The sequence below is a fragment of the Meleagris gallopavo genome, chromosome 8 (assembly GCF_905368555.1).
Source record: "Meleagris gallopavo chromosome 8, MGAL_WU_HG_1.1, whole genome shotgun sequence".
NCBI lineage: Eukaryota > Metazoa > Chordata > Aves > Galliformes > Phasianidae > Meleagris > Meleagris gallopavo.
This window is the reverse complement of record NC_139411.1, coordinates 22,468,967-22,492,486: the sequence shown is the minus strand read 5'-3', so window position 1 is coordinate 22,492,486 and position 23,520 is coordinate 22,468,967. Positions and strand designations below refer to the sequence as shown.

General features: G+C 48.9%; 2 protein-coding genes across 6 annotated transcripts; one reads left to right on the top strand and one right to left on the bottom strand.

Annotated features, from left to right (window-relative positions):
- Positions 1–646: 646 nt before the first annotated feature.
- Positions 647–12,934, bottom strand: SLC68A1 (solute carrier family 68 member 1). 5 transcript variants are annotated; one of them, XM_003208112.5, is made up of 9 exons: positions 12,779–12,934; positions 7,597–7,865; positions 7,073–7,152; positions 6,141–6,590; positions 5,141–5,258; positions 4,073–4,169; positions 3,316–3,487; positions 2,540–2,733; positions 647–2,345 (listed from the first exon to the last, which is right to left on the bottom strand). In XM_003208112.5, the coding sequence occupies exons 2-9, from the start codon at positions 7,759–7,761 to the stop codon at positions 2,104–2,106; spliced, it is 1,518 nt and encodes a 505-aa protein (XP_003208160.2). In that variant the 5' UTR covers positions 7,762–7,865; positions 12,779–12,934; the 3' UTR covers positions 647–2,103. The 5 variants fall into 5 exon arrangements, with proteins under 5 accessions (XP_003208160.2, XP_085085192.1, XP_010712936.2 ...); XM_085229066.1 differs by lacking the exon at positions 12,779–12,934 and adding an exon at positions 12,708–12,731; XM_010714634.4 differs by lacking the exon at positions 12,779–12,934 and adding an exon at positions 12,217–12,358.
- Positions 12,935–21,769: 8,835 nt separating this feature from the next.
- Positions 21,770–23,247, top strand: C8H10orf95 (chromosome 8 C10orf95 homolog). The gene has a single exon (XM_085229074.1). It carries the CDS (start codon positions 21,770–21,772, stop codon positions 22,442–22,444), a length of 675 nt encoding a protein of 224 aa, XP_085085200.1. The 3' UTR covers positions 22,445–23,247.
- Positions 23,248–23,520: the final 273 nt, after the last annotated feature.

Genomic DNA, 23,520 nt, shown 5'->3' with positions numbered 1-23,520 from the left:
GATAGGAGTGATGCTGCTGGCATGGGCAGAGCTGGTGCTAACCCAGGTGCTTGCTAAGAACCTATCAGCAAGCTTTGCTCCCAGGACAGGCCTGAGGGAATGGGTATGTGGTTCAGTGTGCAGGCCTGCACCTCCCCCCAACCTTTGTGTCACCCAGGGTCTTCAAGAGCAGCAAGAACAAGTGACTTACCTTCCTCCAAAGGCAGTAACTGACTAAAGCCCCAGCACCCAGTCTCACTGGAAAGGGACATCCACTTCACACTCCACTGCTTTGATTAATCTCATTTTCTCCCATGCACCATAGGTTGTACCCCTGTACCACTGCATGAACCCAGAAGTGTCAGATCCACCTGCTAGGAAGTGACTGAGCAGGAACATATCAGACCTGGTTCTCAGCCACAGACTGGCAAAGGCCAGAGAAGACAGCAGTGCATGGCACAGTTTTAAAGACTTATACTGACACTATTAGATAGCACATTCCTGAGTGTCTACCAGCTGCAAATGGGTCAAGCAGCATCCCAAAATAACTCTGCTCTTACTTCCCTCCCATCCCAGCAAGGGAGGCTGCACCTGGGGCCTTATGTGGTTAGGTGAGGCCACACTGGGCCAGATGGGGTGGCTGCCAATTCAAATGAGACCACAGCAATACAGAAAAAAAATCATATTTAATTTATGAAATGAATAATCATTCTCAAACTTTGTTAAAATCTACACAAATAACTTATGATTGAACCAGTAAGACCAACAGGAGCCTCACAAGAGAAATGTCTTGGTCCAAGATAGGAGGCAGCCATGCCCTGAGGCAAGTTAGCAGATCTGTGGGCTGCATCTCCTGGTATAAAAGGCCTGGGAGGTGACAGAATGGATGGTGACAGCAGAAATGTGAGCAAATCTCCACCTCCTGCAGGAAGCACAGGGCAGAGTGCTTACCCATCCTACTTCAGCACATTGCTTCTGCCTGCCCACAGCAACCCTAAGACTGAGGAGACACTCCCTCATTTTGAGATCTTTGAGTAACCACGTGCCCTATCTGCTCCCAGACAGAGGAAGAGTCTAAACTTCCCCCCCTCTTTGCTCCATCACTCAGCAACCAGAAAAATGTATCACCAGGGCTTTTTGAAGCACAGAAGATGTCTCTCCCCAAGAAGAGAAATCTCAACCCTGTGACTGCCCCATGTTACGTCAAACAGGCTTCTCAATGGAATAGAAGGCACAAAAGCATGACCTGCTGTCTCCAAGCTGTGCTCTCCACCTGCAAAAAGAAAGGTACTAGGCTGCTTCACGCAGGCAGCAGTGTCAGCCTTGGGAGGGAAGCATTTTGTCTGCTGTGTTACAGGCTCCTTCCCTGATCTGAACCTACCAGCTAACATGGGAAGCACTGCTGTAATAGTGCTGACTGTAAGGGGCTAGGGAGGGAAAGGATGAACACCAGCAACAAGATGCCATGAGACATCCAGGTTCTGAGACCAGCACCTCCCTGTGCAAGGCCACATAGGAGGGAGCATGTGTATTCTGTGCAAGATACTGTCCCAGAAACAAACCTAAGAGCAGATTTGGTCGAAGAACCATGGCACTGAATGTGAGAGAGGTCTTACCAGCTACTGAGAACGGCCTTCAGGGTCTTCCCATCTCACCTCTTCTCCTGAAGTTAATCCTCCTTTGTCACCTGGTCCCTGAAAAGCCTCTCCCTCCATTCCCAAAAACTACTGGGCTCTAGAGGAAAGGCTTCCAGTTGCTCCCCCTTTTCTGCTCTGCCTGAGGGGCTGCGGGCCATCAGAGGTGTGCCCAGGGTAGAATATCACACCAGGGATGCAACCCTCTCTAGCATGTGCAGCAGCCCTGCCCTAGAATTCTGCTTTCTAGGACCAGCAAGGCTGGAATGCTCTCACTGCTGTAGCCAAGTGACCTACCCCAAGCCCAGTACATGCTCAACACTCCTCTGCTTTTCCCGTGGCCACCTCCTGGGATGAGTAAACATCAGCATCACAGCACATCACAGTTAAATTGTAAACATGGGGGCTTTCCCAGCCAGCAATCCCTTCACTTTGCCAGCAGTCCCACACCAGCCTGGAAACAGAAGCACCCCCAGGGGCACAAATGCCCTTAGATCATTTTGATTTCTGGTGCTCGGCCTTGGCGCTGAGCCTTCACCATCTGCAGATGCTTCCCATGCAAGCTGAACTGAGACCAACTGAAGAGCTGCAGCAGTGCACATGTGATGGGAACAAAGACGAGGAGATAAAAGCAGCCCTGGCGGAGAGTTGGCTCCAAGACTGTACCAGATTCCAGCTTCGGCTGGGCACTCACCACGTTGCTCAAGGGGTTACGTTGGAAGATGTCATAGCCTGGGGTAGAAGAACAGTCTGTTGAGATGGGACACTGGGAACACTCCTCTCTCCTAGTGACTGGGCTTGGAGATGCAGAGACCAGTCACAGCTTCGTAAGTGAGAGAGCTCTGCATCCACCCAAAACACTGTGGAAGTCATTGAGCTCACAAGTCTGCCCTCTTCTACTGCAATGCTTTCTCAAAGGCACTTACCTGTGTACACACAGAGCAGCCAGGTGCCTATCAGGGGGGCGAAGGTCTGTCCTGGCTTGGTGACCAGAGCAACCATCCCAAAAAGCAGCGCTGAAGCTGCCTGCTTTCTGCGGTTCAGTACAAGATCCTCATCCACCAAGTCAGTCACCACCAGGTTGAGCAACTTACAGGTCCCTTCTGTGAACACCCGGTTGCTGCAGGACAACAGGCAAAGCACTGAATAGAGGCACCAAGAAGTTACAGGAGTAAGTGGGAGATCAGAGAAAGTGGAGAGAGAGGTTAGAAAGGTTCCCTAACACTCAAAATAACACTTTCAGAAATCCTGGTTACTGGAGAGGAACACTTCTAGCAATAACAGCCTTGTGTGCCTTCCAGTGATGCCTTGGACCTGCCACATAGAGAGGCCTGGGGACAAGATACTGGGCTGGGACTAAGAGGCAGCTGCAGCACATCCTGAGGGCAATCACTCCATGCAGGCTGCAGAAGAAAACGGGAGCTCAGCTAAGCAGCTGGCATGGGCTGCTACCAGGCAGCCACCAGCCCCGCCAAGTCTTTGTCCTCTCACACAGCAGAGCCCGAACACTGCTGCTCCCTCACTGCTGGCTGCACAGCCAGCAGATTCAGCATTGACTACTCCTGAGCTGGGAGCTGTTAGAGGGAGACACCAGAGCTGGAAGCCACAGTGACCCTCGCTACTCTTCCCTCTGGGAAATGGGGACAAGTCACTTCCCTTCCCAGCTGCCAGAGAGCAAGGGAGGCAAGTGCTGCGTGCATACCTTGCTATGAAGATGCAGAGCAGATACACCTGATCAGGTCCTGCCAGGAGCATGACAACACTGAGAGCCAGCTTCAGGAAGAAGAGTCCTCGGACTACAGCATAAACTCCCCAGCGGCGGCAGAGGGACAGGAAGTAGAGGTTGTTGAGATGGGGGGCAATGTAGGAAACACCTAAATAGAGACAGCAGCACAAATAGCTTGAGAGAGTTTTAGTATCCACTATCCCCCCAGGACCAATACCAAGAGAGGACAAAGGTTGCCAACATGGGAGGACAGGTGATGCAGAATACCTTACCCCCCACACCCCTTAGATACACATACACACACACACACACACACCCCCCCACGCACACCTCCCAGGGTGACAATAGCCCTACAGGATGTCTGCCACAGACCTGAGGCATGCCACAGAGAGGCACTAAATTAGGAGCTGTGCTCCCTGCTGCATCTTTGAGCTGCATCTGCAGGCACGTCATACTGAGAAAAATATCTATGTGGAGTCGCAGAGTCTAGGCCAGGACCCAGCATATCATGCTCTCCACCATTAGAAAAAGGCTCCACATTAGTTTTATTGTGCCCAGGAAAGAAGACTCAAAAGTCCCAAGGAAGCTTATGAGGTGTATGCATGTATGAATCTTACAATCCAAAGACCTGTTTGTGAGCACACCTCTCCCCAGCTGAATTTTACAAAGAGAGAATCCAGACTCAGGCCAGGCCCTAACTCAGCTGTTCCCTCCAGTCCCTTCTGAGTCTCACCAAGGAGGAAGGATCCAGTAGATACAGAGATCTGGTCTGACAGCAGGTGCTCCAGGAACAGGGGGAAGAAGTTGCTGTTAAAGTGGCAATGAAAAACCTGTGAAAGCAGTGCACAAACTGGTAAGCAGCAACAGTAGTAAGACTGAACAAAAAAAGCTAACAGCCCCCTAGACTCTCATCTTAAGAGATGAGCCTTATGCCAAAGTGTCATGCAGCATGGGCCCCAAGTACTTTAGCAAAGCAAGAGCTTGGCTATGGAGGTTACAGCATGGTAGGCTTTGAGACCACAGGGCTGCCTGGGGTCAATACCACATCCCAGCTGCTGAAGCATTCCTCACTAGCAAGCTCACAGAGCACACATGCAGAACACAGCACTGCTGGGACAAGGAACAGCAAGGAGGTAACAACAGTGGCCACCAGGTTCTGGAGAAGGAGGCAGTGGCAAGGCAAGTGGGAGCAGCAGCCAGGAGGGTGACAATAAGAAGGCTACAAGGCTCAAACACAAAGATGCAAACCAGCATTAAGAGCTTGCCTGAGGGGAACCGATTACCCCTGGGGAGATGGAGCTCTGATTTCAGCACATTAAGCTCAGGAAAGCTGGGCAGGCTGACAGCATTTAGTAGTAATCAATGAAGAGAATGAAAAACAGAAATTGCAAAAGCCAGAAGGAGGTAGATCCAGCTGGATATAGTGAGAACATTGACATGAGCCTCAGGAAAGCCAAGCCAGCCAACTTTAGTCCTGAACTCTTCCCATTACAAGCCAGGCCTGGTGTTTCTGCATCCCAGATGGGATGTGCACAGCTCAACCAGTCCCCTGTAACTAAGCCTGCACTGCAGAGGAGGGAGCACCACACAAATGTTCAGGAACTGTCCTCAGGTCACAAGCAGAGACACAGTGGCTACCAGGTAGCTGATGAATTACAGTGTGCAAAGGCAGGAGGCTCTAAAAGCAAGCAAACATCAGAAACTCCCCATCCTTCCTGGGAAACTGGCATGCATTTGAATCGCCCAACAGCCATAACCAGTCTTCATCCTCTGAATCCCAGCACATCACTGCTGCACCTACCTGGATTAGGTTCATGCAGACAAACCAGAGGAAGTTGCGATGCCGAGAGAGCTGCTGGAGATACTCTGCCAGGGTGATCTTCTTCTCCTGGGGAACAGAGGGTTTCTCAATGTATAGCCTACAAGGAAAAGAGAAAGATGAGAGGAAGTTAAAAAAAAAAAATAAAAAATAGTCCACAGCAGTGAATCCTTTACAACAAGCATAGAAAAGCCTATGTGGAGATGCAGAGCCATCCCTCCTCAGCTCCCATTCAAACCTTCCCTCTCCTTGGACCAAAACAGCAGAGTACACAACAATGCGAGGACAACACACTAGAGATCTCCTAAATAACATTAGATCCTACAATTTCTGTTGATAAAAGCATTTGTGCATCAGCCACTACATTCCTACTCCAGATCCCTGCAGTTAGCTCACCTGGCAGATCTCATCAGGATCTGCTGTGTTAGTAGAACACAGTGCTAGTAGCTTATAACAAGAGACAAGTGAGGCAGCCCAAAGAAAAGCAAAGGAGCTGAACTAGGTCATGATGCAGCTGGTTTCAGCAATATAACCCAGCCATTGCCAGGCAGGCAAAGTGAGCAAGAAGGTAAGAGATATCTGCTTGTCCTACTCCACAGGAAATGGGCATTAAAGTGGTCTCATGCTCAAGCAGGAATACTTTAATGATAAGCTGCTTCTGACATATTGCCACTCACAGGCCTCAATGGGTGCTCTAGATATTAACTCATTTCATGTTCCAAACACTGGATAGACCACACAGCAGGTCAGGGCTCTGCCTCCAGTTTGGGCCAGTGGCGTCACAAGATAGATTTGTCCTGTTTTCAGAGGGCCTTAGCAGCCAGAGATGATTCTGAAAACTGTAGCAACAGACAAGAACCACAGATAATTAGCAATGGTCTGCCTTGCCCTGGATCTTCCTACAGTTTGCTGCAGTACATAACAGGACTCTAAAGACGTAAGTTAAGCCTTCATCACCTGCTGGAGAATTGATGACACGTACTCTTTTAAGGTTGATTCCTGGTCCCATTTTGCCTTCCCATCAGTCTCAAATCGCAGGCGGAGCAGCTGCGTGGACAAGGTAAAACCAACGATGGAGAAGGCGGCCAGCACGATGCAGAATATGCGAAAGGAAAAGAAGTCTTCCTTGTTCCATACTGCATATGACATGAAGACAGAGAGCGAGCCTATGGCACTGAAGAAGGAGCAGTAGAAGTTGAGGCTAGTCCTGTCTTTCGCCGAAACAGCCAAGTCTGCAAGCAAGGCGTTGTGATGGAGGTCAACCATGGTGAGAAAGCTGTCGTACATGCAAAGGCAGAGAAGGAACTGCAAACCAGGATGAGCCCAGGCAACCCAGAAAGCCAGAAAAGAGATGGCAAAGAGGGGGCCATTGTGGCTTAGTGCCCTGAGCCTCTTCAGAACTACTTCTGGGGAGGAAATCTCTGCTCCTGGCCTGTAACAGAAGACAAAAAGCTTTAGACTCTTGAACAAAACCAAGCACAGTCATGCATCCTTTCTTTTTAAGAAAGTTGCTTATGAAGCCCAGACATCAATACAGCTTTTGCTCAAGTAACAAGTATCCACATCAGTAACTTCTCAGCTAATATGTGAATACACAAAAAATATGGGTGTAAGAAGGCCAGAAGCATGAAGGAAATTTTTTTTTTTCCCCTCCTCTAGAGTAAGGAGCTCCCTGATAATTCAGGTAGTGCTGCATTATTTCAACCAACACTTAAACCACTGTCAATAGATGCAGGAAGCCACACCATGGTTTTCATTAAAAGCTTGAAGTAAGCACATGAGAAATGCTAATGGCCAACTGTGGTCCATAATCCAAAGAATTTGAGAACAACTTTGAGGCATCCCAGGTGGAAATAATTATCCTTTCCCACCACCAAGCTTTTTTTTTTTTTTTTAATGTAGAACATAACTTACTGCTGTGTACTAAGGAACACCCTGTCACTCAGCCAGCCAAACAGAGGGTCATTGAGGCTGTTCCAGATCAGAAACACCGTCTAGGAAAGAAACAGAACAGTGAAACAAACCACAGGACAGCTCCTGGAGAGATGCACTTCTGTTACTGAATTGAGCAGTGCTGAATTTGCACAGTGAATAGATCACAGGAACTTCTCGTGTACCTTCTCTGCATCATCACCACTGTTTAATTCCCCTGTCTGTGGCAACAGTCACTAACACAGCGAACTCAGTGGTTTTCCACACCAGTAAAACACTCCAATGTTCCCATTGGAACAAAATCCCCAGGTTTTCTATCCCAGCTTGTTTTCTGTTTACGTAAGCAGGAAAAACTGCAAAGCCCAAATTAGCACTCAGAGGACTCCCTTCTTTCCTTTCCAAAGAAGAATGTATCTACTACAACAAACACCCTGCACACAGCAAGAACCAGTCTCAGCTTCAGAATTTCTTATTTACAAGAGTAGGAATCCATGCAAAAGACTAACCTCTCCTATCCAAAAGGATAGTTTATCAATCTTGTAAACAGAGACAAAGGTGTCCACGTAGTAAAGGAGAAATACATTGTGCAAAATGGAAACAAACAGTGAACAGGACCCATAGATCACTGCAGTGGGCAGATGGAAGAGACAAGCCAAAAGCCGCAACCCCATGTTGATGGGGTCAGCATCCAGCTCCGTGGATCACCTCCATTTCAGATGGGATGTCTTCTCACAACACCTGTTACATCTTTGTTGGGGCCAATCCATTGTTGCTGCTGTAAAAGAGAAAAAAGAAATAAGCAATACAGATTCAATTTATTAAATGAACTTAGTTGAATGAAATTAATTGATAAATCTTTGCCAGCAGAGATCAGAATTAGTATTGCTTTGAGGAGTTGTTCAAAAGTGGATTGGATGGGATTTATGAGGCTGGAAGCTGTCTGCTGCACTAAAGCTGTCCCATTAAGCTGAGGCCAGGCTCAGGGGTGCAGCTGTCTCTTTGTGAGCACACTGTCCTGCCCTGTCCTTTATACTTTAATGTTCTTTTGTCAGCTGATTAGTTCCTTCCATATCTTCAAAGGCAAGGTCGCAGGAACAATCAAGCTACGTGGCTGCAAACAAGGCAGCCTTCAGAAAACAGACCTGGAGACTGACATTTTTAGGTACCGTGTAAATTTTCAGCCAAATAAAAGTGACAACAGCTCTGATGTAATCGCACACATGCATGCTGCTATCCCCGGGCAGTCACAGCTGACTGCACCTGGACTCACTCAGACAGGAGGTATTTATGGCAAGTAGCATTGCTGCTTTGTGGTACGAAGAGACACGATCAGAATTTGATGGCACACAGCAGACACGGGCTACCCAAAGTCAAGCAGCAGCTGTCCAGCACATTTTGGGACATCCTGAATGTTGAAGCTGAAATAGAGATGCCTCAGCTAGACAGCAATATATATGGAAGCAAAGCAAGTGGAAACAATAGTCATGTCCTGGAAGAAGCCACTGTATGTTCACAAAGGGCTGAGGCAGGAGGGGAAGGGAGGGAAGGACTGCTCAGCCAGCACCAGCCACAGCTCATGGCCAGGAAGCCCATCCCCACAGCAGGACATCTTCCCATGACAGAGGCCCATGCTCTTCAGACTAAGCCCCCTCTCACACTCCAGCTGCTACAGACCTAAGGCAAAACACAGGACACCTCTTTGGATGGATGCATTTAGTATCTGGTGAGAAGGTAAGGGCTCTTAAATCAGCGTCAACCAGCTTCCCAGCCTGGGCCATCCCAAAAAGCTCCGTTCACATGACAGGTGACAACTGGGTCACTACCTCAATGCTGCCAGAAGCAAAATAAAAGAGCTGATGACCCTTGCAACTGCCAGTGCAGCCCTCCAGAGCCAAGTACCCTGTTCAGACACATCAGAGAATCACTTCACAATGCAGTGGAACAGGAAATGACGCACCAAGTCACCCCTCTGGGCTTGCAACATCAGCCACAGCAAGCCCATGCAGAAACAGCAAATCAAGGGAAGAACAGCTGGGTACAAAAACTGATGAAACTCCAGTTCCATTCAGCATTTCCCAGAAGCCGTGAGTCTGACCACTTCTAGGCAAGATTAGAAAAACAAAAGATATCTGTCTGCTCTGCTCAGCCCAAGGAATTCCTCGTAATTAGCCCAGCAGGAGAAGGCACAGCATTTGTTCCAATCAATTACATCACTAGATTGAAACGGCACATCGACCCCGCCAAAGTGATAGACCTCAATTGGATCCAACTGCAGAGCTCTCATGGGACTAAAGCCACCACGCCACATCCCACCACACCAAAACCCACAGCCAGATAAAAGGATGACGCTGCTCCAGAGGGACTTCAGCCAGACAATGAACAGTTATAGGTGTAATTAAAGACAGACATGCTGACAAGCCTCAAAAGGAAGTTGCATTCCATATGGTCATGAATTGAAAAGGAATCAAGAATTTGTGATGGATAAAGATAAATGTTAAGAAGAACAGAGCTAGGGCAGCTGACCCACTCGTAAGCCCTGTGCCTCTCACCACAAACTTTCTGCAGGGGACTGGCTCAAGGGCACATCATGCCAGCAAGTACTGGGCACCTGCAAGAACAGGATTGAGCACAAGGCAGATAACATCATTTTGGACTGTGTGAAACCTCTTTGTGTCCGGATCTCCAGCACTGTACGCATATCTAACCCCAGCTACAACCTTACTGCAGAGAGGAGAGCAACTGAAGTGATGCAGCAGCTGCTGCTGGAGGAAAGACTAAACAGCTGGGACCCATCAAGCAGGGAGAAAAAGCCCAGGAGGACACAGAGTCCCAAGCAGAGTGGGTAGAGGGAAAGTGGAACGGATCTGTGCCAGGATAAAGTAATTAGCAGGAAATCAGTTTTGAATACCTGGAAATACTGGCAGGTACCAAATGTCTGAGATGTGCTGTCAAGTGAGGTTGCAGAGGTGGGTGGCAAGTTGAAAGGATTAGACAAATTCATGGAAAACAGCTGTACGCAACCCATGGAAGGAAGCAGTCAGAGAAATCCCCTCTAGCAACCTTCATCTGAGAACTGTGCATGCTGGTGGTGCCCCAACACACCTCGTGCACACCCAAAAGAATACTCACAAAGTAACAGCAGAGATCTGCAATGCAGTCACACCAGAACTACAGGGAAATGCATGCCCCGAGCTGAGCCTGAGCTCCTCACTGCTCAACCCTGAAGAATTATCTTTCTCTTCCACATACAGAAGTAATTAGCTACCTTGTTGCAGGGAAAGAGGTAGGGCTAAAGGATAACACAAACCTGCTAAAAGCCTCAAGTGTTACTAACAGTGAGCTGTACATCAGACCCAGCACAGCCAGCTCTGATGGCACAGCTGTTACCTGCACACTAACATGGACTCGACTTTGCTTCTCGAATCCTGTCTGAAAGCAAAGCCAGGCTCAGTACTCGTGCTGCACTTCACACACATCCCATCTGAATGGCACTTCACCAAGCACAAGCTGCATGCACCACAGCTGCTCAAGTTTCCAGAGACACTTTGTTTTCTCATCTGTACCATACAGTGCTGTTTAAAAAAGGTTACATTCCACTTCCTCTCTTCCTTTTCCCTGTTAACTCCTCCACAGATGTGCAACCCCTGCAGCCAGCTGACACGCGTAAGTCATTTCACTTTGTTGAGATAGTTGTTAAAGCTTTTTTTTTTTTAAACTCTCTCATTTGAAAATATGCAGATGAAAAGAAACAAATTTTAGTAGCCATAAAAAAGCAGCTTTTGTTCCTACATCCAAAGCACTGTGTTATTTAAGCTTGCCACAGTGGTATTTTCATAACCTTTTTCCTTGGGACGGAGCATTAGTCATGGAGTATGTCAGAACTTTTCAGAATTAGGCTTTAAGAAGTAAGGGGAAAAGTAAGGGGAAAAGGAGTTGCAAGGGGGAGTAATAATGTACAGCCATAAAGGAACAAGCTCGTAAATTAGAAAGCAACCAGCCTTTACTTCAGAACACTTCCACCTCCGCATCTGACATCTGGCATTGCTCCTGCCAGTGACGTCTGCAGATCTTATCTTTTTTGAGGAGGATGTTTGAACATCATCTACCAGGAAAGCATTTGTTTGAGCGTGCTGACAAAGGGCAGCTGGAAACACATTGCAGTTTGGGGCTGTCACATCTGTTCTAGCTTCCTAGTCAGATCACAGCTGGGTTCATGAGCTATTGTGCCCCAAACCAACTCAGCAACCCTTGGGCTTTAGCACAGACCAGCTCCAGCACTGGAGCCACACATGCCACAGCTGAAGCCACTTGTACTGAGTTGGCAGCAGAACCATGCATGGGCATCTTGGCCCAGTCCAGTCCTTGAAGCAGGGCCAGGCAATTCCTGTACACCAAAGTAGCCATCTGCAGACCTGGCCACAGCAACAGCAAGACTTTCCAGTGCATTCTCCACTATGTGAGTAATACAGGAATACCCTAAATATCTCAATAAGCCTGTCCTTGCTCCAGCAGCCACTACAGTGCCTCTGCTGCATATTTTGGAGTTTGGGAGGCTTACTAAGACCAGCTCTGTCTTTCCACACCCACAACACAACAGACCCTCGGATGGGATAAGCAACTCCAGGGGGGCCATTTCTAGATATTCCTCATGGTCAGACATGCCAGGGCTGCTGGTGGTGGTCCAACCCCATTCCCAAAGAAACCAGGCTGGAACCACAATGATGAAGGAGCTGCTGCTCCCTGTCCTGGTATAGCAGTCAGGTACATTAACTCCTTCCAGGCCCCATGGGTGACACCTTCAGCCAGAAGCAGCACAGTTATGGACTTCTTCACCTGGCCAGGATGACCAGTCAGTGACAAGTTCTTTTGCTGAGCACTGACCCCCAGGTCCCCTGTTACAGGTGGATCCATCTGCAAGACTCAGTTTGTCAGCTGCAATTCTTCTGGAATTTTAATAATTTGTTTCCTCAGATAATCCACTTGCTAAAAGAGGGTCTCTACGGGGCACAAAATACTGCGCTATGTAGAACCAACCAACAACAGACTCCTAACAGCCTGGTATCAAAAGGTAAAGCAATGAAGCTCCCACAAATTCACCACCTCCTGGGCCTGACACGGAAACTCACCACTCTGATGAGCTCCGTGGGGGTGTTTCCCAGCACTATTTGCCAATTCAACAATGACAGATAACATCACATACAGTTTGGACAACACCCTTCTCACTACAGGCAATTGTGTGCCTCCATCAGATGCTTCCATCCCTCCTCCTGAGTTCACGCATGTAAACAGAACGACCCTGCAGACAATAATTAGATAATTAACATCTCAAACCAGCCGGTAGTTTCAGCAGCACTGTGTTCAAGCAGAGAACTGTAAAATCATTAAGGTTGGAAAGACCACAAAGAACATCCAGTCCAACCATCAGCCCACCCCACCGTGGGCGCTAACCACATCCCTCGGTGCCACACGAACCCTTTTCTGGACGATGACCCCGGCCAGGAGCTCAGCTCCCCCACAGCTCCCGGAGGGGCCGAGCGAGGCCCGGCCGCGCTGCAAAGCACAGGCCAAGAAACGAGATGCGAGAACCCCCAGCTCCACCGCAAACACGAGCACGCACCGGGTCAAGCCCAAGCCAAGGGCTGCGTGGCACCGCTCCCCACCCACAGCCGTCCCCCCACTGCCTCCTACCTGCGCTCGGTACCGGCGACGCCCCACCGAACCGCACACCCACGCATGCGCACACAGCGGCTTCCCGACCCCACCCCGACGCCATCTTGCGCCCTGGCGAACGAAGCCACGCCTCCCGACGCCATCTTGTTCGAGGGCAGCTCGAGTGTGGGGGGGAGGGAATGACGGCCTCACCGCCTCATTTGCTTTAGTCCCTCCCCGGAAGTGGCTTCCAGAGTGGGACGGGCTCCCTAGGGCTCTTCTAGCCAGGGCACGCTGGCTGCTCTATGGTCTGCTTGGACCGCGGCGTGCCTGGCCTCCAGTCGCCGTGGAAACGGCGAGCGTCCTTCCCATCGCCTTCGTCATCAGCTGCATAGGAACACCTTCCAACGTTCGTTTTACGTTGCGTTGTCCAAAATATAAGAGAACAAGGGTCTGAAATTGTCTTCTACAATTCCAGATCACGTTCGAGTGCTTTCTCTGCAGCCTGAGGTGTACACATTGCCTTGGCCTCTCCCTGCAGCCCTTGCTCTGATCCAGCACCGCTCGCTGCAAAACAGAGACAAGACCCCAATCACTACATTCAGAAACACCACTGCACCCTGTTACTTCCTACTGTTTTTGTACGGTAGGATTACCAGCAGCTTCCTAACCACGTTGCTTTTATAAACTCGTGGAAGCTGGGCAGTTAATTGCAATTCTTGTAATTAGGAGGGGCGTGGAGGCGTTCAGCCCAGCTGCAGCCCATGAAGGCAGCACAGGTGCTCGAGACGGCAGAGGTACAAATGTGAGCTGAAGGCCGGCTCTCCATTTTCTAAGTATGAGGCTCTTCCCTTAAAGCTATGTGTCTCCTGTTAGCTTTAGCAGCCTGGTGACTTCCTTTTGCTCCTCACCTGAGCACTCAGTGTGGGAGGAGGGCAGGTGCTGCAGCCCTGGCTACGGCTGCATGCTTCAGCAAGTTGTGGTGCTGTGCCTGAGTCCTCTACCTGGTGTGTCGCAGAGGCGTGCTGCAGGAGGGAAGCTGCCTTCTCCAGGTCAGGTTATCCTGCTCTTCCTGGCTCTTGATTCAAGCAAAGGCATCATCTTGGCTGTTTTTTTTTCATGAGGGAGTGAGTACACTCAGAATCTGATTTCTGCACTTATCTGTATACTAAAGACTTAACTATGTTGTAGTGGTAAAGCAATACTGCTGCTATGAGCATGCAAGTGAGCAGTTCTGAGCTTTGTTTGGGTTATATTTCCCTTTCACCTCTGCACGCCCTCTGTTCTCTAACAGAGACAAGTCCATATGCAGTGGTACAGCTGGCTTGGAGTGTTGATTTATGGTACTGCTCCAGCCTGTAACTTTCTGAGTACCTCCTGGTTGTGAAAGATGCTAGTTTAAGTTATTGTGGTGAAATGATGCAAGCCCTTCAGTTAAGGAAAATGACATAGATCTCTCTGAATGTTTGTATTCTTGGAAACAGGGCTGCATTTTCTCTTCCATTAAAAAAAAAAAAAAAAAAAAAAAAAAACTACTTGTAAACCATGTTCTGGTTGTCCAAAGGCTTACAACAGCAAGTTAGAAAAGGTGTATATATATATTCTGTAGAATCCTCGATCAGCAGAAGCTGTAGCTGTTGTCCCTAAGGGTGCAATAACAGCAATATTCCCACAGCTAACTTTATCTCAGAAGCTTGAAGTTAAGCTAGAAATGTATCATGGATGTCTGAAAACATGTTTCTGTAAGAGAAGCTTGTTTTATGAGCTAAAAGAATGATATGTAGTACAACTCCAAATTCTGGAGATAATCTGTTTCTTTCCCTGTCTGGGCACTGATGCTACGGAGGGTCCACTACAGTGAGTTCCTCTTTCCTTCTGTATCAACAATGCAACTCCTATGTAGGATGCAGGGAATGCAATACCAAGTGTAGTCAATACACAAGTAGCTCAAGTGCAAGTGGCTTGCTGTGGTGTTGGTTGCTAGTGTGCAGCAGCAGAGGAGACCTGCTGTGAGCATGAAGTCACTCTAGAGAAACAGACTCAGGGCTTTGCAGCAAGCCAGAAGGCTCTCCCAAGAAGACTTATAGGGTAAAGTCTTGTAATCAAGCAGCTGAGAGAGCAGGATGGTAAAAAAGTACCAAAAAAAAAAAAAAAAAAGGGTTTAAAGCACATTGCTCTTCTATGCAAACTGTTTATGTACAATAGAGAGGTTCCTGTAAGTAAGTGGAGCTAGGAAAGGGAGCCAAGGCTGAATCTAAAGGATTTGTTTTGGCGTGTGTAAAATCAACAGCTGTGGTCGGATAATTACAGGGGAGTCTGAAGAAACTCTTGGAGGGCAAAACCTTGAAAGGCCAACCAGACCATATCAGTAATGCCATATAAGGCTGAGATTGCCTAGGTAACGGTATCAGGAAGAGTAGGCTTGGTTATGGATGTAGCAAAACTGAGACCAATGGGGAAGGAGTGATTAGGGGTGGATTGATTGTTTGGGAGGAGATCTGGAGGAGCGGAGACATGAGCAGGGCAAAAATGTGAGTACTGAAATGAGAGAAACTAGATCTTAAATTAGATGAAAGAATTAAGGAAGGTAAGATAGGCTAAATGCAGGAGTGCAGACACCTATGAATGGTGGAAGAGCCTGAGGACTCAAACCTGCTAGGATGCTGGAATGGCCCAGCTCCTTGAACAGCCTGCTGGACTCAGTCAGGCCCCAGTCAGCAAGATTTGGTGTGGGAGGGCAGAGCAAAGGAGTGATGGTGGGAGGGAAGGGAGATGCACCTGTAATTCAATGTCGGTAGTGTGTGGTTTGTTAAAGCTTCTAATGAAATCTTTGGTTGTGCACAGAACGATACAAATAACAAAGAGTTACTAGTAGTGTGTTGATGAGGTTATTAATTCCTCAACTGACTTACTAGAGTGAGCAATCCGTAAAAGTTAGTCTCTTGGATCAGTTTATTGGAACTGTAATCTAAATGAGGAGAGCTAGCTCTAGAAGGGACAGCAAGGGGCTCATCCAGGATCTCTCAGCTTGGAAGCCAGAACTAACTTATGTTGAGACCTTCTATCTGAAGAAGTGTGTGGATGAAGGAGATGAGCAGCAAATGAACTTTGGGAGGAGGAGGAAGAAGAGGGTGTGCTGTGTGCCAGCTGCTCTTTAACACGGAGGGGACCCTTGGGACCATGAATGCAATGAAGTGCAGATTAAAGAAAGCAGTGCTTGAAAGCAGCTTTTAGAAACAGGGCTGTTTCTGAGAGAGGGTTTGGGTAAGAAGTTTTGGTGGCTTCCAGGAAGGCAGGGTGGGATCCTGAGATGTGGGACAGAGACCTGAACTCAGCTGAGGGAAGATGGCTCTGATGCCAAAGGTGTCTATAGGGGAAGTGAAGCTGCTGGTGGGACTTATAGTCACCCAGAAACCAAGCCATGGGGAAAGGAGCTGTGCAGAGGAAAGAGAAGTGGGTTGGTGCATGTGTGTGTGGCCAGCATTGGGAAAGCTATCCCAGAATCGATGTGGATGGATGAGTGGCAGTAGTGTTTAGGAGCGCTCTCATTGTGAGTGGGGCTCACTCTGGGAGCCCTGCTGATGCAACCCTGAAGTGTGGCTTCTTCTATTGCTGGCAGTACAGCTGTTCTGACACTGTATTACCCGGCAGCTGCAGCAAGAGGAGAAAGAAGAGGGGTGGCTGCTCCAAACCTCCCTTAGCCAGCAGTCAGCTGCCTTTTGACTGCTATTTGGGCAGAGGTATGCAAGGGAGTGGCTCTTGTATCATCAAAGTCAAGTAAAGGCTTGCTGTGCAATGACGAGGACTTTTCCTGATGGGCTTTGCACAGACTCCAGATGCTAGATTTATACTAGATTTCAGCGTTTCTCAGAATGCTGCTTTGAATAGCTGAAACAGATCTGCTTCCTCTTCAGAAGGTCTTTGCAAGGGATGATCAGCTTTTTCACTGCTATTGCCATGGCTGCCAGCACCAGCTGGAGCCCTCTTTGTGGTGCACTGGCACTTTCAGATCTCAGAAGAATCTTCTGCCTAACTGCCTGTCCTGCAGACAAGGTGAAGGTGTCTGCTGCCTTCCAGCTTGGAAAATGAGATAAGCAGGGGCTGCAGCAATACCCACCTCCTTTAGATCCCACTAAAATATCCTGATCAGATCCTCAGAACAGATGTGCAAAACTGCCTGAATTGGTGGGTTTCTCCTGATTCTACTAATAATGTTGCATCTAATCTTTCAAACCTTTTCCACTCTGTAGATCTACTGCTCTCTGGGGGAAATGTTAGGCTTTCATTCCAGGAACCTGTGTGTCTCTGTAATGCCCTTTTATGCCTGGTGGCTGTTCTCAGACCACTTTCAGTATCAATTCTCTTTCTTCCCACATCACTGCCAGATACTACAGGGGAGTGTGTCAAACAGCCTCACCCCTCTTCTGAGAAATGAAGGCTGTGTTCTCCTGCCCCACCAAGTTTCCATCCAGAAATATCTTACAATAATTGGTGTGGAGGGGCACTGTGTAACAGCTGCCTGGAGGCTGATTGCTGCTACATGCACTGTGGCTTCATAGGAAATGAGTTGTGCATATTTCTGCACACCCACGGTGATATCCAGGGCACAAACTTGAAGCAGCAAGCTCTTCCTGAGTTGCCTGCTTGGTTTCAGCTGCTGTGCTGCATCAGCTGGGGTGTCTGCTTCCCCTGCTGCACCAAATTTCTTTCAGGATGCTACAAGAGTTCATCTCTTCCAGAAAGTACATCTTCGTGATGCCTCGGGGATGATGTGGGAACCTCTTGGGAAAGTACTTACTGCCCATTGGAGAGCTTTGCTGGAACCATGTGGATTTACTGTTGTCTTGGAGAGTGTAGCAAAAACCTGTGATGCTGTTTTTTTTCTTCTTGGGAAAAGGGGCAAAACATGAAAGTGCTTGCAGGATGAAGAAAGCGTGGGAATTTGTGCTCCTAGTTAAAAATTAAGACCCAGAAGAGCCAGCTTGCCTGCTCTGTACCAAGCTGTTGTGCTTTACTGGAATTCCTGTGTTGCTGCCAGGCACGTCTGGCTGAGTGAGAGCATTCCCTCTGGGAAGATATCCAAGTGTCCTGTCCTGCTGATGGAGGAACCCAGTGTTGTATTGTGCTGGATGGTTTCTGTGCTGCTTCCTTTCCTCTCCCTCTGCCCCCTGCCTAAGAAGCACCCAAGAGGCCTATCCTGGAGTGAGATTTTCTTCTGAGACCTTGACCAGAGAGAGTGATCTTTTCTGGCAGGCGGGAGAAGGAAATGACAAGGGAAAAATAAGAAGACTCGTTGCTTTAATCCTTTCTCACAGGCTATTTCTAGCTACCAGGATAAGCATGTGAGACTGTCACCAGAGCTTTGGAGTGCAAATCTGAGCCCACGTGCTGGGTGCACTGCTCCTCTGGGCAGGAACAAGCTGTTGTGATCACCCTTGAGTGGAAAAAACCACGCGTGCTGGGATGCTAAATTGATCTTGACACTTGGGCAAAGTGGGTCTTTTGTAGGGACAGGGCAGAGCTGCCCATCCTGGGGTGCTGGGGAGATGGGGATTGCTCTGCTCCTGCTGCCCAGAGCTGTGCTCAGTCTGAAAGCAAAGTGCCTCCTGCACCTGTATGCACCACGCTCAGGTCCTGGTGCATGCTAACATGCATGGCTTTGTTGGCTGGGAGCGTGTAGGCAGACTTCATTTGTCTATTTGAAATGAATGAGTAGGTTTGGTGGTAATGTCTCTTTTCCAGAGACACTGAAGCTTCCTTTAAGTTTTTTCACTTTTTTTTTTTTTTTCTCCAAGCAAGGCTTTTGTGACTTAGCCAGATGGCAAAGATTTTGCAGAGTCTGCTCAAAAATATAGAGATTAACTGGAAATAACTTATGACTTCTTCATCCTCTTGGTTAGGGGAAAATATTGCTCTTACTGTGCTCATCCCTGTACCTTTGGGGGATGCCTCAGAGAAGTGGTGACATCTGTGGATTTTCTTTTTTTTTTTTTTTTTTTTGTGAGGTGGAGAAGAGATCAAGGCAGGAAGAAAGCCAGAAAGGTCTGAAAGTTGGGGTGCTGGAACAGCAGAGGACAAAAAGCAGCTAAGGGGAATCTCCTGATCTGCCTTGGTAAAAGCAATCTGCAGACATGCTATAGACACTTCTGTGGTGATGGAGTGGCACAACCTCTATGTTGGTCAGTGCTGCTGTCAGGCTCACTTCTCTCTTAGAGGCTGTGCAGTCTGGCATGGGTTTGACTGTGTTCCTCGTGTTTCTACAGCTCGCACAGTTGTGTTTTCTTGTATCCCACAATCAAGAAACTGAACAGCTCCCTGAATTCAAAGCTAGCTTTGGGTAACAGTGAAATTCTGCCATGGGGAGCGTCCAGCAAAGCCGTACTCTTCTGTAGTGCTAGGAGGTAACTGCTGCTGCTACAAACACAGAAATGCCCCAGGCCGGTAGGGCTGTTCAGTGTTATTAGTGTTTGGTTCATCACCTGTAGCAAATCACTGTGTAACAGCGGTGAAACAGTTTTCTCCACACTTGAGCTACCAAGCATTCTGTGGCTCCGTATTGGGAATGTTTTGCAATTTCTCCATTGTGGCTCTGCCTGGGTCAACTGGCACTGAAGCAAGCTTTGCTTGGCAGACCAAGTATTTTGGAAGCTGTGGTGCTGTGTTGGGCTCTTTATGCTGCACCAGGAGTTGCTGGAGTCAGCTCTGGCAAAGCCGGGAAGAGTCAGAAGTAGGGTGTCCTCTCCAAACACAGAGAGTGGTCGTGTTCATCTGGCTCTGACCTTCTTGGGAACCTTCTCATTCAGCTCCAGCTAAGTGGGGCTGAAGCCTCTTCTAGCAAGGTCAGAAGAGCTGGAAGGGCTCGAAGGGGGAAGAACATTGTTTCTTACTGGTTAGCTCCTTGTTGCTTCCTGCAGGTGCTGGGCACAGCTGTGCCAGCCCTTCCACACCTCCCCTGCGCTAGCGGGAAGCTGGTAAGCACTGCTGGCTGCTCCTGGCTCAGGAGTACAGAGCTGAGCCCAGCTTGCTCTTTCATGCAAACTCCAGGCAACAGGCCTGAGGGTTTTACTGAGGTTCTGCAAAGCTTCACACAAAAGTGAAGGATGAGAATAGGTAGCAGCCTGGAGACAGGTCAGCCTTGTTCCCTTTTGCCTTTCTCCTATCACTGCTCCTGAAGAGCAGAGAGGTGCATGCTGTGGGGTCCTTCCTTCCCACACTTAACGCTTTCACAACAATAGAAGTAGAAATAGGTGAAGAGGAAGAGAAGGGATGGACAGGGGCTGGACCCCTCTTTCAGGGAGTGCTACTTATTCATATTTTAGTTTTCAGCACCCAGCTTTTGGTGCCTTCTGGCTACAGATGGTCTAGCCTTCCCTGAAGTCTTACTTGCTCACCTTCCTTGTGAGTGTGGGAAAAGTTCAGGCAGGCTGGCACTGGTTCTGAGTGCACTCGATTTGTTGTATCCTCACTCAGCTCTATAGGGTCCAGCGGGACTTTGCTCCAGCTGTGTTTTCCCTAAGCCAGCCTCTTGAAACTGGAGCAGCATGAGGGTCAATGTGAGCAATACATACTGGTGCAATGGTGAGATGAACCACATTTTCAGCCCCTGAGGGTGCAAGGCTGTAGACAGGTTGGAGCAGGAACAGGACAGCTCCGGGCTGCTGTGGAACAGAGCTATTAACAGCCCCTGCAACGTGCCCAGGCAACTTTGCAGATTCCCCTGGGGCTGGAGCGCTCTCTGGGTTACGTCAGCTGTCAGCACCCTGCTCAGGGTGATCTGCTTCCGGGGATGTGTCCTCAAGTCTGTGGTTGGGCATGTGATTGCTGCCCTGGAGCTCTCCCGTCTGCTCTCAGTCCTCATCTTGTTCTCCATGTTATCTCTTCAGTCTGCTTCTTTTTGTCAGCTGTCCCGCCTGTCTGAGCAAAAAGCGTTCCCACCACCATCTCACAGTGCTCAGGCTGCCTTGGTGCAGGAGGCCCAGGAGCATGGTGCCTGCTCTCCTCCTCCCAGACACCTACTGTGCTGGGTAAACCTCAGTCAAGGCAGACACAGGTGTTATTGTATTACTTGAAGCAGCTTGAGCCTTTATTTTTAAAGGGCTATGACAAAGTAATGTAGACTTCTTTTCCTGTATTCCTGTTTGGGGAGTTGGCAGTTGTGGTGAGCTCTGGCTCCTGGGTTGCAGCTGCGTGAAAGGGCAGAGCCTGGTCCAGGACTGCTTTGCTGTGCAGGGCTGGGCTTCGGTTCTGCCCTGAGGCAAAAGCAGGCTTCAGCTAGTGCAGATCGTGGGCTTCAGGGGACAGGAGCACCTTGTGCTGGTTTAAAAAGGAAAAGCTGCCATTGTGTAGCACCTAGTGTTGCTTGTACAATTTCCTGGGGGCTGCCAAACCTCCTGCTGAACTGGAGGAAAGCACTGAACACAGGGATGTTTCATTTACCCTCTTGCCTAAGATGAGAGTTGCTGGCATGTGGCAGCTCTGTAGTTAAGGGTGAAGGTTCCGAGCAGTGGGGGAAAAAAAGCCTGTTGCTATGTGCATGGTCTCTTCCCGTCTGGCAGCAAGCTGTTTAAAACAAACACAAACCCTAAGCATGTTGTATGTGTGCATTCCCTTCCTGCTCTTGGGGGAGAGAATGAGTCACGGGAGGACATTGCTCAATGCCCTGGGGGGTGATCTGGTCTTCTGAGAGCAGGGTGGGGACAAGTTGAGCTGTGGGCCAGAGTTCCTCAGGGTAAATGCACCCTTGAACATGAATGGTAGCCAGTGAGACCGAAGTGAAAAGCCTCTACATGAGGACTTGCCAGAGGAGTTGTGGATGTGGACACAGACCTACCTGTTTGTACAATAAGCTGCATGAATGGGAAGATCCTTTTATTAATTGGTTTGCATACAGTGGTAGGTGCACCTGCCTATTCAGCTTGGTTTGGGAGCATGTAATAATGTTTTTCTCTTCCTCTCCTGTCCTCACAGCTGTTGAAACTCAGCAACTGCTCTGGCCAAGTATTCCTCAAGTAAAGCCTCAGTTCCTGTACCATGTACCAGCCTGGCTTTGTACCACGGGACTACTGTCCAACCATGATCCCATCTCCTCCCTACACCTACCTACCACTGCGTCCTGGGGGAGCAGAAGACCCAAGCAGCTCCACGATGTTCCCTCCCATCTACATGCACAACTTCTACAGCCGTCCCGTGACCTTTGTGGTAGACAGAAGCAGCTATCCTGACTATGCGGGCAGTCAGGTAGAGTACCACCACTTGTACGGTGCTTCCAACCCCTACTTCCATCCGTACTATACCTGGCATTTACCCCCTGTGGTCCCTGTCCCACTGTATAATCCGTATGCAAACTACAATCCCTATGCTGCCTACCAGAGGTCAGACCGTTATCGAGATACGTGGCCAGATGGCTTCACCATGAGAGGGGAGCTTCAGTGGGGGAAGCTTAGGAAGGTGTTTGGACCGAGGAAAGACCTCCCAGAATTTGTTAAGGATGATCTCCGGAGGGTTTATGGCACCTACCCACAGACCAATGTCTCCATCACCTACCGGAAAGGGGAGTTCTTAGTCAAAGCAGACCCCAAGGTAGGAGAGCAAGAATACACAGTGGAGAAAAATGTCATCCAGAGGGCTCTGACCCCCAGTGCCAGCGAGGCAGATGACAGCAGTGAGGACCGGAACAGGAAGAAGAAAAAGAAACTGAGACATTGACATAGTTGGTCACACAATAAACAGATGCTCCACAGCTCCAGGGAGTCAGCTGGCAGCTAGAAAACAACTCAAGCAATGGGTGCCACTGCTACCCTGGGCTTTTAACTCCTCTGTGTCCTCCACAAGCTTATGGCAGCTTCACCTGTTTGATGCACAATGCCTGTCCTGTGAAGAAACCACCTGGCACTTGTCTGTCTGTCAGATCAGCTCTTTGGTCCTGGTTTTGGAATGCATGCATGCTTACCACTGGTTTGGTCAGGTGGCCACGGGGTGGGAGGGGATTCCCAGAGAGCAGCCCTTGGTGAGATGGCCCTCTTCCTACACTGTCCAGGGGCAGGTCCTAGGAGCTGGATCCCTTTCTGGCACTCAGCCGAGGAGATCAAAACTGGATTTCCTTCAAGTTGAAGGCAGTGCAAGTCCCAGATGGGTGAGGGGTGCTCTGGAACTGTAAAGAGTAATTGTCTGCGTGTCATCACTGCTGTTTTATGGATGTACCATTGTACTTATGGTGTGATGCCTGCACACAGCACTTTGCTGCACTCTGGCAGAAGATCCCTGTGTCCTGATCCTCTTACACTTGGTAACCTGGTGCTTGTTCCTCCTGGCCGTGTGTCCTGGCTGAAGTGACTGCCTGAGGCTCTCCCCTGGGTCTGACCCAGCTCTGGCTGGAGGTGCTGCCTTGCTGCAGATAGCAGAGCTCTGTGTCCTGTGGCACCTCCACAGCTGCTCTCCTGGGTCTGAGAATGACTTGCTTGCAAACTTGTGTCTTTTAAATGATTATAAATAAACAATTCAAAAAAGAATGTGAATAGTTTTTTTTTTTTTCTGCTTTTTAGCCATGAACATCTCTCCACCTGTTCTGAAACCTTTCTACAAACTCAGGATCTTGACCTGTGCGGTTCGCTCCCTTCAGCTGTAAATCTCCTTGCCTTGCTGGTTGGTAACTGAGCCCCACTCCCAACAGTGGGGTGCCCCAGAAATTTAGCTCTCTTCCCCCTATAATTTTCTTCCAACATGCTGTATGGGAGATGAGCATCCCAACGGAAGGAAAGAAAGGAGTGTTCCACGTCAGCATG